This window comes from Populus alba, chromosome 5, assembly GCF_005239225.2.
Source record: "Populus alba chromosome 5, ASM523922v2, whole genome shotgun sequence".
NCBI classification, from domain to species: domain Eukaryota; kingdom Viridiplantae; phylum Streptophyta; class Magnoliopsida; order Malpighiales; family Salicaceae; genus Populus; species Populus alba.
The window spans coordinates 2,441,928-2,454,545 of record NC_133288.1 but is presented as its reverse complement, the minus strand read 5'-3'; the positions used below and the strand labels follow the sequence as shown (position 1 = coordinate 2,454,545).

Genomic DNA, 12,618 nt, shown 5'->3' with positions numbered 1-12,618 from the left:
GATAAAATTGGAGATAAGTTAATGAAACAATACAAAATATTTGATATAAAATATTATTTATTTAATGATGTAATAGTGTTAGTTAAATCTACAATATTTAAATTAAAAACCATCAATATTAATATATATATATATATTATATATATATTAGTTATTTTATAATCTCAATTTGAAAAGCATATTTAACCAAACATATTAAATTACTTTTTATTTAACTTCAATTTCAACTATAATTTTAACTAAACTTATATAAATATCAAAACAACCTCAACCAAAAATACTTTTCATAAAATAAGTTTTTTCAAATCACACCCACAAAAGCTATTACTATACCAAATGCATCCACGTATAAATGTGGCTTTTTCTCTTTTATTTTTGTTTGAAAAAAAAAACTATATTAATAGAAAAGGAACATAAAAAAATAGTAAATGATATGCTAAAGCTTACAATTAGAAATCCACGGTTAAAAATCTACAAATACCTCAAAAAAAAATAGCTTAAATGTCACAGAAAGCTAAAAAAAAATAAAAAAGCCAAAAAAAATTCATATAGAATTTTCTAGTTTTTTATCTCAATCAACTGAATAAAATCAAACAAAAAATAAACGGTTTAAACCATTTCAATTTTAAATTGAAAAGAATAAAAATTTAGTTTGGTTATTTTTTTTAATTGAAAATGCTCAACCTAGCATTAATCCAAATGAACAAATTATGCTCGGTAACTGCACAGGGAAGAAGGAGAGTGTGAATTTCAATAGAGAATAAAGCAAAGTTTAGTTTTTGCTATTCTACAAATCTCCATTTCTTGTTTCACTCATGGCATTTCTCCATCCTTGAAGATAAAAGGTGAAGAAGTCTGCTGCTTCTAATACAAGAGATTGGTTTGTGCTGCTCTGGTAACGAAAGTGTTGACAGAATTGACTTCTCACTTTTATAAACACCAAGATTGCAATTGCACAGCTTAAGACTGAGAAGTAAGCGAAAGAGATTCTTATGAAATACTGCTATAAAGATTCCTTGTTTAACATTCTTAATCTTTGACAGTATTTTGCATAATCTCCGAGCAGGTCGATTCAGGAAAAGCGGCGAACCATTTCGAAGAAAGCATTTGTCAGTCAAAAGAGAGCTTAGTGATTTGGTGAGAAATGAAAACTAGGAAGAGGAGACCTTATGATATCCGTTTATCTTTACTCTGCTTCGAAAAGGATCAGCGTCGACGGCCTTGTAAAGACATTTGTCCGTTTGGGAAGTTCCCAAAATTTTTTTTTTTTTTTTTTTTTGTAAAAGAATTTTTTTTTTATTATTTTCAATTGTTTCATATACTTAATCTTAAAAATAATTTTTTATAATCCTTAAATCGCTGGCTCGAATCCAGCAGGTCGGATAATCCTTTTTTTTTATTTAACCTTGATAAAAATCTAATGTGCCACAAACACTCCATGAAGGACACACAAGAACTGACATGTCTTGATCTTCTTATTCTCTTTTATCTAAGCAAATTGTGTTCTCCAAGCAGAAAGACACCTGCCCTGCCTCTCCTTGTTAGGTGTAAAATACTAAGATAAAAATAGATTTTTAAAGCGCTCTAAATTTTTTAATTTTTGTTATTTTTATAATTTACGAGTCACAAACTCTTGAAATATTAAGAAAAAAATAAGCTTTAAAAGTACATAAAATCTTCTTGGATTTCTATCTTAATAAATTTAGTTTGAATCAAACCTAGAAAAACTGATAGGATTAAAAAATATCAACATTATAGCAATTATAAAGCAAACTAAACACTAAGCAGCTTACCTTAGATAAAGTATATTAGGGGTGCTAATACTTTCCCTTTACACAATCAATTTCTTATCTTAGAATCTTTGAAAAAGCAGTTAGAATTCCTAGTGATCAAAATACTAAATGACGACTCTCTTATAAAACAAAAAAAAAAAACTAAAATCAATCGAGGTCACTGTGATGCCACGTTCCACCGCGAGGGTGCGACAATAATAATAATAATGTTCAAAGGAATCCTGACCATAAAGAAAGAAGCATAAAATTATAGTTACTATTAATTTTTTATATTTTTCTAGATCAATAGCTAAAAAAATATAGTTATCAAACTTGATATAATATGAAAATTTGTAATTTAAAGTTTGATTTGAATAAAGTTTTAATTTTAAATTAGAAAAGTTATTAATTATAACTAATTTAGTTGACTTGATAAATTAATCCATAATTTGATTAATATAACTTAACTTTATTTATAACCTTCATAATCAATACTTTTTATTTTAATAGAGTAATAGTCTATTTATAAAACTTTGCTCAAAAACTATAGCTAACATTAACAACATGTTGATATTTGTATCGGTCTTGTGTATGTCATTTATTTTAATAGTTTATTGATATCTCATACAATGCACCTGCTTGCATATTATAAATGCATGTCTTCTCCTTGAGGTCCCACTTGGGATGTGCCAAAAGCAAGAAAAGATGGGATCCGGTGTATAAAATATATAACTAACTGGTTTGGTATGAGATTTATGTTTTAAAAAATTATTAATTTGATTTTTAAAAATTTTAAGGTTATTAAAAATTTAAATAATTATTAATTTTAGGATTTATAATATCAATGGCCACATTTAACAATGCTTGCTATAAGTTGTTACTCCGAGGACATAGTCTTATCTGATCTGCAAAAAAGTGAAAGAGACAATAAGCGATAGAAAAATAGAGAAGGAATGAAACAATGGGGAGGGGGGTTTCGTATTATGGACTCTATACTCTTTTTTTTCATTTGATCCTTCTACTCAAAATGTTCTTAACGTGGTCCCTTCATCCAACTTCCATCGGATTTATCTTTATTATTGATTGATACTTGGCTTGGAATTTGATAGAAATTGTCTATTTTTTCTCATATGTTGTGAAGAATTAACGGTAAACTGAAATAAAGTTAAACAGAGGGACATCATTAAGAAATTTCTAAAGGAAAGGGACCAATTGAATTAAATAAAGAGTCTAAGCAGCACATCAGGAAACTTTCAAACCGACAAAAAAAAAAAAAAAAGATTCATATCTGCTTAAGTTGAAGGCAGCCATTGAAGCATGAATTAGGACACAAAAACCCAACAAATCCATGAAATTGAATTGAAAAAATGGACCAGCAAGACTCCAACAGCAACAAAGAGAATCAATCTTGCTCTTCAAGTGACTCAAATCCATGCCCCATATGCCTTGCTCCTTTCCTTCAAGAATCCTATCTTGACACTTGCTTCCGTACTTTCTTCTCTCTCAAGCTCAGTTTCTTCTCTCATTTTTTGTACTTTTATGTTATCTGTTATGACCCATCTCCTCTTTTTGTCAGAATTTTCTTGATGGGTATCCACTTTCTTGATTACCCATTAATTTATACTAATGTTTTCTTAGTGATCGAGTAATTAAAGTTGAAAACTTTATGATTGTGTTGTGTGTTATGCATAATGCTGAAACTGGGTTTATAGGATTGTTTGAGAAATTTGACTATAATTTTGTCTGTGCTTGGTTTGAGGTTGCAAGTTGCTACTTTATGGCAATCAATGTATCTCTGTTTGTGTGTATGCGGGTGGTGATTAAATGTTGGTCATTTGTTGCTACTGATTCTTGTATTGCAGATAAATTTTGTTACAAATGCATTTTACAATGGACTAAAGTAGTTTCTCGCAAGGAATCTCGGCGGCCTTCTTCTGTTAAATGTCCTTTATGCAAGGTTTGTGTGTCTGAGATGAATTGTCCAGTTATGTATTATGCATTTTAACCTCACGCAACAATGCCATTTGTTTGTTTTGTTATTTATGGACATTGCTATCTCTGTGATTGTGTTGACAGTGATGATTTGGTTTGACACATCTGCAGACGGATAATTTTTCGTTAATTTATGGATATGATGGAAGTTCATTCCAACGACATTATGTAAATCAGGGTTTTGAGGATAGGTACACATGTCTGTTATTTCATCTTCCGTCCTCTTCTGTGTTATTTTTTGGTGCTGTTCTTTATGTTCCTCTTTTTTTTATTTTTTCAGTTCATTCTTTTCAAAAGCACACAAGTACAGATTACAGTGCTACTATACTGAACCAGGTTGTTTACTGATTCTCTCTCCTTTTTTTTGCCATATTGTTTTAATTTGTGTTTACTTTGAAGCTTCCTGACAAACAACTGCTTCCTATTTAAATTTTTCAATCATTATGTGTTCAATCAGATATCCTGAATGACACAATTAATGTATCACGATATTGGAAGTTGCGCAAGTATCTTCAGCCAAATCGGTGGCTGCAAAGTTGGCTGAGAAGAGAAGTTCAAGCTCTGCTGCAGGTCTGTCTAGTTATCTGTTTGCTTTCGATTTGTATTCTTTGCACTTTTACTTATTACATGCTTCGATGTTTCTCTGAAATTCAATTATCTTGCTTACTGTGCATTTTTAAACCTAGTTCAAGAACGAGAACAAGACAAATACATTTTGTAGAGTAGTAGTGCTTGGAAATTTGTAGCTTCTTATGTAAATGATTGCTTCTCAGCTCCTTCCGAGGTTCATATTATTGGCTTTAGTAAATGGCATCATAACTATATGTGTGAAATTAGTGGAGATACCTTCTTGGATGTACATCCGTTGATATATTTGTACATTCTTAATTGTAGACTATATGACTGAGCAACACCTTCCTGTGAAATCTGGTATTTGCAAACGTTGTTAATTAAAAATTTTGGTTATTGTCAGTAATTGTTCGGTGTGTAGAAAGATGCCTAAAGGAAAAGGGTAAAAAAACAAAAACAAAAAGGAGAACCTCCATGTGTCTAAGCTACCCCATTTACAGATGATGGTCTCTGTTTTATGAACTTGGAATATTATTAGTTGTTAGTATAACCCTTTTTAGAGTCCTATGTGGTCTGTTGATAATCATGGCTGACTTTTTTCTTCTATTATTTTGTGTACATAGGAAGAGGATATTGAAGTCATTCTATATCATATTCTTGGTACGGTCAATTCATTCTTTAGCAGGTAATTTTTATGCCACTAGGTCCTTGTATCTATTGCACGCAATTAGCTAAATCACTTAATCTAACTCTTGGTTTTTGGTAGAAATGAACACATGCGTCAAACAAAAACACCTGAAATGAAACAAGAAGAGTTCAAGGCTGTAGTATCTAATGCAGCGAGGCCTTTTCTAACAGCAAAAACAGATCGATTCGTGATAGAGTTGGAATTGTTTCTTGCTTCAGGTTTGAACATTGAAGCCTATGATGAAGTCTACCTGCAGCAAATGGGTTGGAACACTCCAAAAACCACTGAGGCTGCAGGAGAATCTATTGAACACAACCCTGTAGTTCCATACTTGTATATCTTTGATGCCGACTCTGAAAACGACTCTGAAAACGATTGAGAGATTCGTTCTAGAAACGGCTGCTTTTCCAATAGCATAGATTTTTAGTAAATGTTGTGACATGGATTTGCGTAAATATTTAAGGTTTCCAGATATACTAAACAAGAATCTAGTTCTTTAATGCATCAATCATGTAAATGACTAAAAAATAAACATTTTTTTGTCGTTGATTTTGCATTAAGCTCCAAGAGTTAGGCTTGTTGGGGACTTGTGACATGAATCTGTATCAGTAATGTCTGTTTACTTGTCCAAATAGAGGTTTTATTTTTATTATTTCTCATTGTGAGAGTATTTTTATTAGGCTTGTTGAGACGAGGGAAAATAAACTTTCCAAATTAATTCTCATTTTTAGTTCTTTCATATTAGAAACAAAATAGAAAGGGAAATAGTCTCCTGTTCCTCTACTGTTTTCTGTCTGTGTTGGTTCTCGCAGTTGACAAAACATTTGCTTGGAAGTCGAAACTACTACTGGTGTTCATGGAACGCACTGGGAGAGCAGTTCATGCATGATAGAAGATTAGAACCCGTTGTGGTTTATTGCATTGCTTCAACAAATTTCAGCATCACGCAGTTAAAAATTTAAAATCACAATTCAAACAAATTTGTCGTCAAAGCATTCCGAAAACATCTGGAGATTGCAGGAGGAAATGAAGTGCACAGACCCTACTGCCATCTGAAGCTGGAAAGGTTATGACTGCTGTCCAAGACAAAATAGTAGAAAGTCTAATGCAGACTTTGATGGATGAAACTATACGCACCACAATTGTGTAAGATGCTCCAAAGCTTACATAGAATATGTCCATGTCTATGTGACCCTCTGCATTTTCTCCACTTGAATCATTTGGCGTAGGTGGATGGTGATTCAATTTCACCGCAGATTGTTTTGGTTTCAGATTTGATATTCTTCTCTCTTTTTTTTTTGTTTTTGTTTTAATTTTTTTTTGTAAAATGTTTGATTTTAAATATTCAACCCTTTAATCAATCAATGTTATTTTCCCCTTAATTTTTTGTTTGACGCCTCATTTTTTTATCTTACTATTTTATTTTGTCTTGGGGTTTTTTTTTAAATTTATTATTTAATATTAGGTTAATTAAAAATTGAGAATCGTAATTTTTTTCTGGTTGGGTTACACTGGGTGATGATAAAGAAAACAAGTTGGATAAATTAACGCAAGTGATTTTTAGCTTTTTTTTTTTAATGGGTTTTTTTTTAGTTTTATTATTCAACACTTTATATTCTTTTTTATTTTTATTATTTCTTTAAAAACTTATCACGCCATCATGCATGGATTACATCTTAAAAAATACACTTGATTTTATTTGTATCAATTTTTTTTTTGTGTCGAATCACGATTTTTTCCTACTTTTTAAAAATAAACTTGCGGTTTCTTAATGCTAATTTTTTTTTTGCCGAATTTGTTTTTGACGGCCTGCGGTATAGACTATAGAGTGCGGGTCACGTGACTGGTTAAAACTTAAATTACATGCTAAATCACTCAACAAGCGAGAAACTCTATGTTGCTCAAGTTATAATCATCAGTGCGTGCAATATAGGAGAGATATACAGAGTTGAGAGAAATAAGAGAGAGAGAGAGAGAGAATTAAAAAAATAATTTTTGAAGAGGAGAAAGATATGAGCTCGGATATATCTCGTCTATGCTGTAAATATTGATAATTACAGCCTGAGTATCATAATAATTTCTTGGAATGGATTTGATCAATCAACCTGAATGATAACCAAGATGTTATTTGATCAATCAACCAGAACGAGGCTGCTTCTAATCAATTGCTGATTTCTGAATTTCATTATTATCTGAAGCATAGGTATGCATTGAAGGTAAGCCATGGTGAGTGGGTCACTACAATCAAACCTGATTTGAGGTCCAGGAACTTCAGAAATGACATATGGTAATAACACATGCACATCCAGATATTTCTTAAACTTCTACATGCCACAGATATCAACTCTCGAAACAAATTAACAAGCTCAAAACAGGTTTTACTAAATAGGTGCGTCTCCCCATAAACATTAAACAAACACATCTACCGCGTTCATATCTTCTCACCAGCTTTCATAGCAGGGCTGACTTCGCATTGCTCTGAGGTTCATTGATTGTCTGAAGTCCTGAAAAATGTCCAGATCCCAAGCAACAACATACATGGAGAAATAGCAAACGTTATTCTAAGATCATCGATCAACTTGGCATTTGCCAAAACAAATTGGTACCTTTTTGAAGAAGTAAGATCTAGAGGGATGTAGCATACCTGTAACCTCGAAAAATATTAGGTCATTTTGATTCCTACGCGTCTGAAATATCGCTCCACCCATGCTTCATAAGATCCTTCGTCAGTGGGATCGTAAGTACCATCATATCGGATAATCGGTACATGGCTCACTTTCTCTGATTCTTGCTGTGACAATCTTTGAGTGAACTCATTTGTCATCCCTGTGAATGATAAATCTTTGAGATATCTCAAGTACTTAAATCCAGAAGGCACTTCCTTCAGTTTTGGGCAAGGTCCCATCTGTAGGTTTTCAAGAAGTGGCAATGCTCCTTCGTCTATTAACATTTCCTTCAAATTACTCAAGCCTACAAGATACAGAGACTTGAGTTTCTGAAACCCTCCTCCTTCAAAATGCATCTTCTCTCCATTGTATGCACATACGAGTCCAAGACGATTTAGATTGGGCAGAGCTTGAAGGACTTCAAAGGAATCATCCTTCAAGTTTGTGAAACTCAATCTCAGTTCAGCCAGATTGTGTATTTTGGAAATCCAATTTGGTAACCTTTCTAATTGGCCCTCAAGCCAGATACTTCGCAGCTCAAGAGGAGGAGAAGACATCGATTGCAATTCAAGAACTTCATTCGTGGGATTTATTGAACAAACAAGTAGCAACCGCAGGTGAGTCATCTTCTCCAATGCAGTGCATAGATACCTCCCATGTTCCCTTTTCAAATTTCTGATACCCAATGTCTTCAATTCCGTTGACACTTGCAGGCCGTCATTGATCAAGCTCACATTGTCATCCACATTAATTTTAGACAATGTTTCTAAGAACTTCAAATGCTTAATGCTGCCTTTTATCTTCAATGCCCGAGTCTTCTTATCTTCAGCCAAAAGATGTTGCAATTTAGGGAAATTACTGATCTTAACTGGCAACTCTTCCACGAAAGAATATCTCAAATCTAAAGATTCCAGGTTATGCAGCTTTCTTATTGATTTTGGAAGTTTTGCTACTTTGGTATTTCTCAAGTTTAAATACCTTAGATGTAGCAAATTTCCAAGTTCTTTGGGAAGGTGATCTATAGGACAGTTTTCAAAATCTAATGTAGTCAAAAGCTTGAATTTTGCAAATATCACTGAAATTGTGGCCTTCTGCAGCTTTGCTTCGTCAAAGACCATAATAGAGCGAGTTTGAGCCTTGGTGCTACTCTTTGGAGTGCTGCTTCCTCTGTTGCTTATGGAGAGATGTCGTGCTATGCCTTGAAAAGTTGAGCAACTGCTGGAAACATGGCAGAAACTCAGTTCCTCTGATTTGGAAAGAATGACATCACGGACCATATCATGAACATGACATGTTAAGGGAACTCCGTGAAAAACTTCATCCACTTGAACCAAACTTCGACGAACGAGTTCAATGAAGTATTCTTCTCCAACGTCCTCTAGTGTCATGCCTGGTTTTTCTTCTACAAAACCCTCAGCCACCCATAATCGAATTATTCTTCCATGCTCAATGGAAAAATCTTCAGGAAACATGCCAAAATATAAGAAACAAGATTTGAGGTGGTAAGGCAGATCACCATAGCTGAGAGATAGAATGTTAGTGACACTATCAATGTATGGATCACTCACCATTGCAGAACCACCAAGGCCACTGAGAACTTTTTTCCATTCTAGAATGCTCTTTTCTTTGGTTGCTAGAAGTCCACTAACAGCCACAATCGCCAGTGGCAATCCTCCACATCTTCTAACAATGTCCTGTGACAATCCCTCGAGATCGTTTGGACATTGCCCTTTAAACTCAAACCTGAATGCTTTATTGCAGAAGAGTTCCCACGCCTCCTTTTGAGGTAAAGGTTCTATATGATAGACATGAACCAATGAAGATCCTCTGCTAAAATTAGCAACATCCTCATTCCTTGTTGTGGCCAATAATCTACTGCCATTATCATGATCTAACAATGCATGCTCCATGTTTCCCCAAAAGCCAATTTCCCATACATCATCAAATACAACCAGGTATCGTTCTTGTCCTAAATATTCTCTAATCTCCTTGATCAACTCCTCCTCTTCCATTGTAACAATTCTATCAGGAAAAGGCTTATTTTTCACTTCATAGAATCTCTTCAGAATGCTCCGTAGTAGCTCCCTCTTATCATATGATTGAGACACAGTGATCCAAGCATGGTATTGGAAGTGCTCCTTCACCCTGTGGCTGTCATATACTTTCCTGGCCACTGTGGTTTTTCCCACACCTCCCATTCCAACCACTGCGATCACTGTCCTCTGAGAAACTCCACTTAATAAGTAGCTTATCAATTCATCTCTTGGAGATTCAATCCCAACAAGCTCAGCTTCTTCAATGAAAAGAGAACTCATTCGAGGGTGATCCATTAAACCTCTTCCTGCATTGCTGTTGCTGCTTGATGCTCCCTGATTTGAAGAAATGAATTGGAATGTTTGACTTCTACTCTTGATATCTAGAAGTGCTGATTTGATGTCTTTAATCTCTGATGCTATCTCATGACGCGAACTGAGTGTTTTAATCAAAGAAGCAATACGACGTAGGAGTCCATGTCGGTGATCAGGATGTCTTGCCACATGCAACACGTAATCATCGATGACATCTTCAATGTGATGAGCTTCTTCTCTTATTTGGTTTACCAGTACTTTCACACCCTCACCGATGCCTTCTTTCTCAGCCTTTGAATCTGCATCTTTCAGGAAAGCACGAATGACTTCCAATTCATCTTTGACACCAACCAATTCATCATGGACGCCTTTCAATAGTTTCACTTCTTGTGTTAGCAACGGAATCAATTTATCAACGACAAGGCTCACCGCCGACTCTGCCATTTTCTCTACTCTGTCTTCTCACCTCACAATTCCATCTTTCCCTGATTCCATCCTGTGACCATACATGGATTCGGAAGTTAGTCTTCTTAAACTATTTAGTTTGAACTACATATTTTGCACACATAAAGCACCACTGAAAACTTTGATTTGGCTACAATCTTTAAGCTCTCAACTTCAACCTCATGTGGTACACAAACAGGCACCAGGGATTAAATAAATTCTAAACTGATTTATGCTGATTTACAAATGGAAATTGAAAACACTATATAGGAAAGCACATATAATAATATCAAGCTAAAATAGATGGTTTAATCAATCAATAGACGTGCTTCTTTTTTTATTCAAAAAGAGAAATGTAGCCTCTACTACTGAAACTCTGTAGGACTTTATCAAGAATGTCTGGAAAATAGTATTTATTTATGACATTTCATAAGCTTGAAGCGTTAAAATAAAGAAAAAAACTCATTATTTCTTGAAATGAAATACCTTGCTTGTTATGTAGAAGAGATAAATTCTTGATAAAAATTGTTGATTTGCTTCCTGGACGTACTGCTGTTAGCCTCTCTATCTTGATGTTTGGTTCCTCCCTTCCTCTCTCTCTCTCTCTCCCCCTCTCTCCAAGAAAAGCTCAAATCACATGAATATAAACAATGAGAGTCTTGGACAGAAGAGAGGGAAACTCTTAATAAAATGTGGTTAGGAAAGTGACAAGAACCTACTCTCGTGTATAATATATGTCAGAGAATGATTTTATAAAGTATAATTTTAAAATATTGTTAAAGAAATTAAAAGAACAAGAATCATTCAATATCCTACCTTTTATTTTGGTGTTTGAATTTTTTTTTTAATAGATTTCTAAGTGTTTTTGTGAAGATCTGGGGGGGTAATGAGAGGGAAAAAATGAGAAATATTAAAATTAAAACTAGTCCCTTTTTTTTGTTAATTATTGAGACATTTTAATACTAATAAGAGTAACATTTACTAACTCCACAGGGCCACAATCTAAAAGAGAATTTGCAATTGCGTCCATCTAACTAATTTAAAAAATCATAGGTGTAATGCATGTCAAATGACAAAATTGAAACTTTTTAAGACTACAAAGAGTAATATTGGCCTATAGGGTAAAGTATACAAATCTCAAGGACTAGAATGTAGTTTACCCATGAAAATATACAAAGGTGAACTTTTTTAATGTAAATTCTAGACCTTGTCCGAAACACAACAGCATCATCCGAGCAACTTTAGCAAGTCCCCTTGTAAAAAAAGGAAAAAAATATAGCAAGACGCCATAATATGACCAAAATCTCTATGGAATTCAACATAAACGGCATATTCTATAAAGTCTGTTTCACGCCATGACATTTCAAATTAATAATTTTATTTTTAGTATTTTTCAACATAAACGGCATATTTTATAAAGTCTATTTCACCCCATGACATTTTAAATTAATAATTTTTTTAGTATTTTTTACAATTTTGATATATTAATATTAAAAATAAAAAAAAGATATTTTTATATAAAAAAATATTTTTTACAAATAACATGCACCGTATATTAAAAGCGGAAATTTAAAGAAAGATAAGAATGTTTCAATGGAAGAAAGGTTTCTCTGTTTCTTTGAATATTAACGTGAATATACTGTTAAGAATCCTATTAGGAATAGGTAACATGTATACTTTAGGATTCCTACTGTAAAACTGATTCTCTAGGAAGATAAATTGCAGGACAGTAAGCAATTGATTCCTAATCCATTGGAATGACTGTAAATGCTCTTGTATATATATATACACGTGATGTGATCAATAAAACTCAACTCATTCTAGCAAACTCTGTTCTCTCTTTTCAATTTACATGGTATCAGAGCTGAGATCCTAAATACACAATCCTTAGCATCTTTTTCTTTCAATCTCCCTCTCTGTAGTTTGAGGGAAATAAAGGAAAGTCAGACCAAGCAATTCCTTTCTCTCTTTTCAATATCCTTAGCATCTTTTCTTTCGATCTTTCCTTTCCATTGTTTTCTATGGATTCTTCAAAAACAAATATCTCAAGTCCCTATTTCACTCACCATTCAGATCATCCAGGATTAATCCTGATTTCAAAACCATTAAATGGAGACAATTATTCTACTTGGAAAAGA

At 33.4% G+C, this 12,618-nt stretch overlaps 2 protein-coding genes across 3 annotated transcripts; one reads left to right on the top strand and one right to left on the bottom strand.

Annotated features, from left to right (window-relative positions):
• Positions 1-3,060: 3,060 nt before the first annotated feature.
• On the top strand, positions 3,061-6,404 carry LOC118044862 (uncharacterized). 2 transcript variants are annotated; one of them, XM_035053349.2, is made up of 7 exons: positions 3,061-3,260; positions 3,635-3,729; positions 3,876-3,955; positions 4,045-4,100; positions 4,222-4,334; positions 4,958-5,019; positions 5,101-6,404. In XM_035053349.2, the coding sequence occupies exons 1-7, from the start codon at positions 3,140-3,142 to the stop codon at positions 5,399-5,401; spliced, it is 828 nt and encodes a 275-aa protein (XP_034909240.1). In that variant the 5' UTR covers positions 3,061-3,139; the 3' UTR covers positions 5,402-6,404. The 2 variants fall into 2 exon arrangements, with proteins under 2 accessions (XP_034909240.1, XP_034909233.1); XM_035053342.2 differs by lacking the exon at positions 3,061-3,260 and having other exon boundaries at positions 3,336-3,729.
• A 901-nt stretch (positions 6,405-7,305) lies between these two features.
• On the bottom strand, positions 7,306-11,124 carry LOC118044878 (disease resistance protein RPM1). The gene is made up of 3 exons (XM_035053361.2): positions 10,967-11,124; positions 7,667-10,532; positions 7,306-7,526 (listed from the first exon to the last, which is right to left on the bottom strand). Exon 2 carries the CDS (start codon positions 10,478-10,480, stop codon positions 7,685-7,687), a length of 2,796 nt encoding a protein of 931 aa, XP_034909252.1. The 5' UTR covers positions 10,481-10,532; positions 10,967-11,124; the 3' UTR covers positions 7,306-7,526; positions 7,667-7,684.
• Between the last annotated feature and the right edge of the window lie 1,494 nt (positions 11,125-12,618).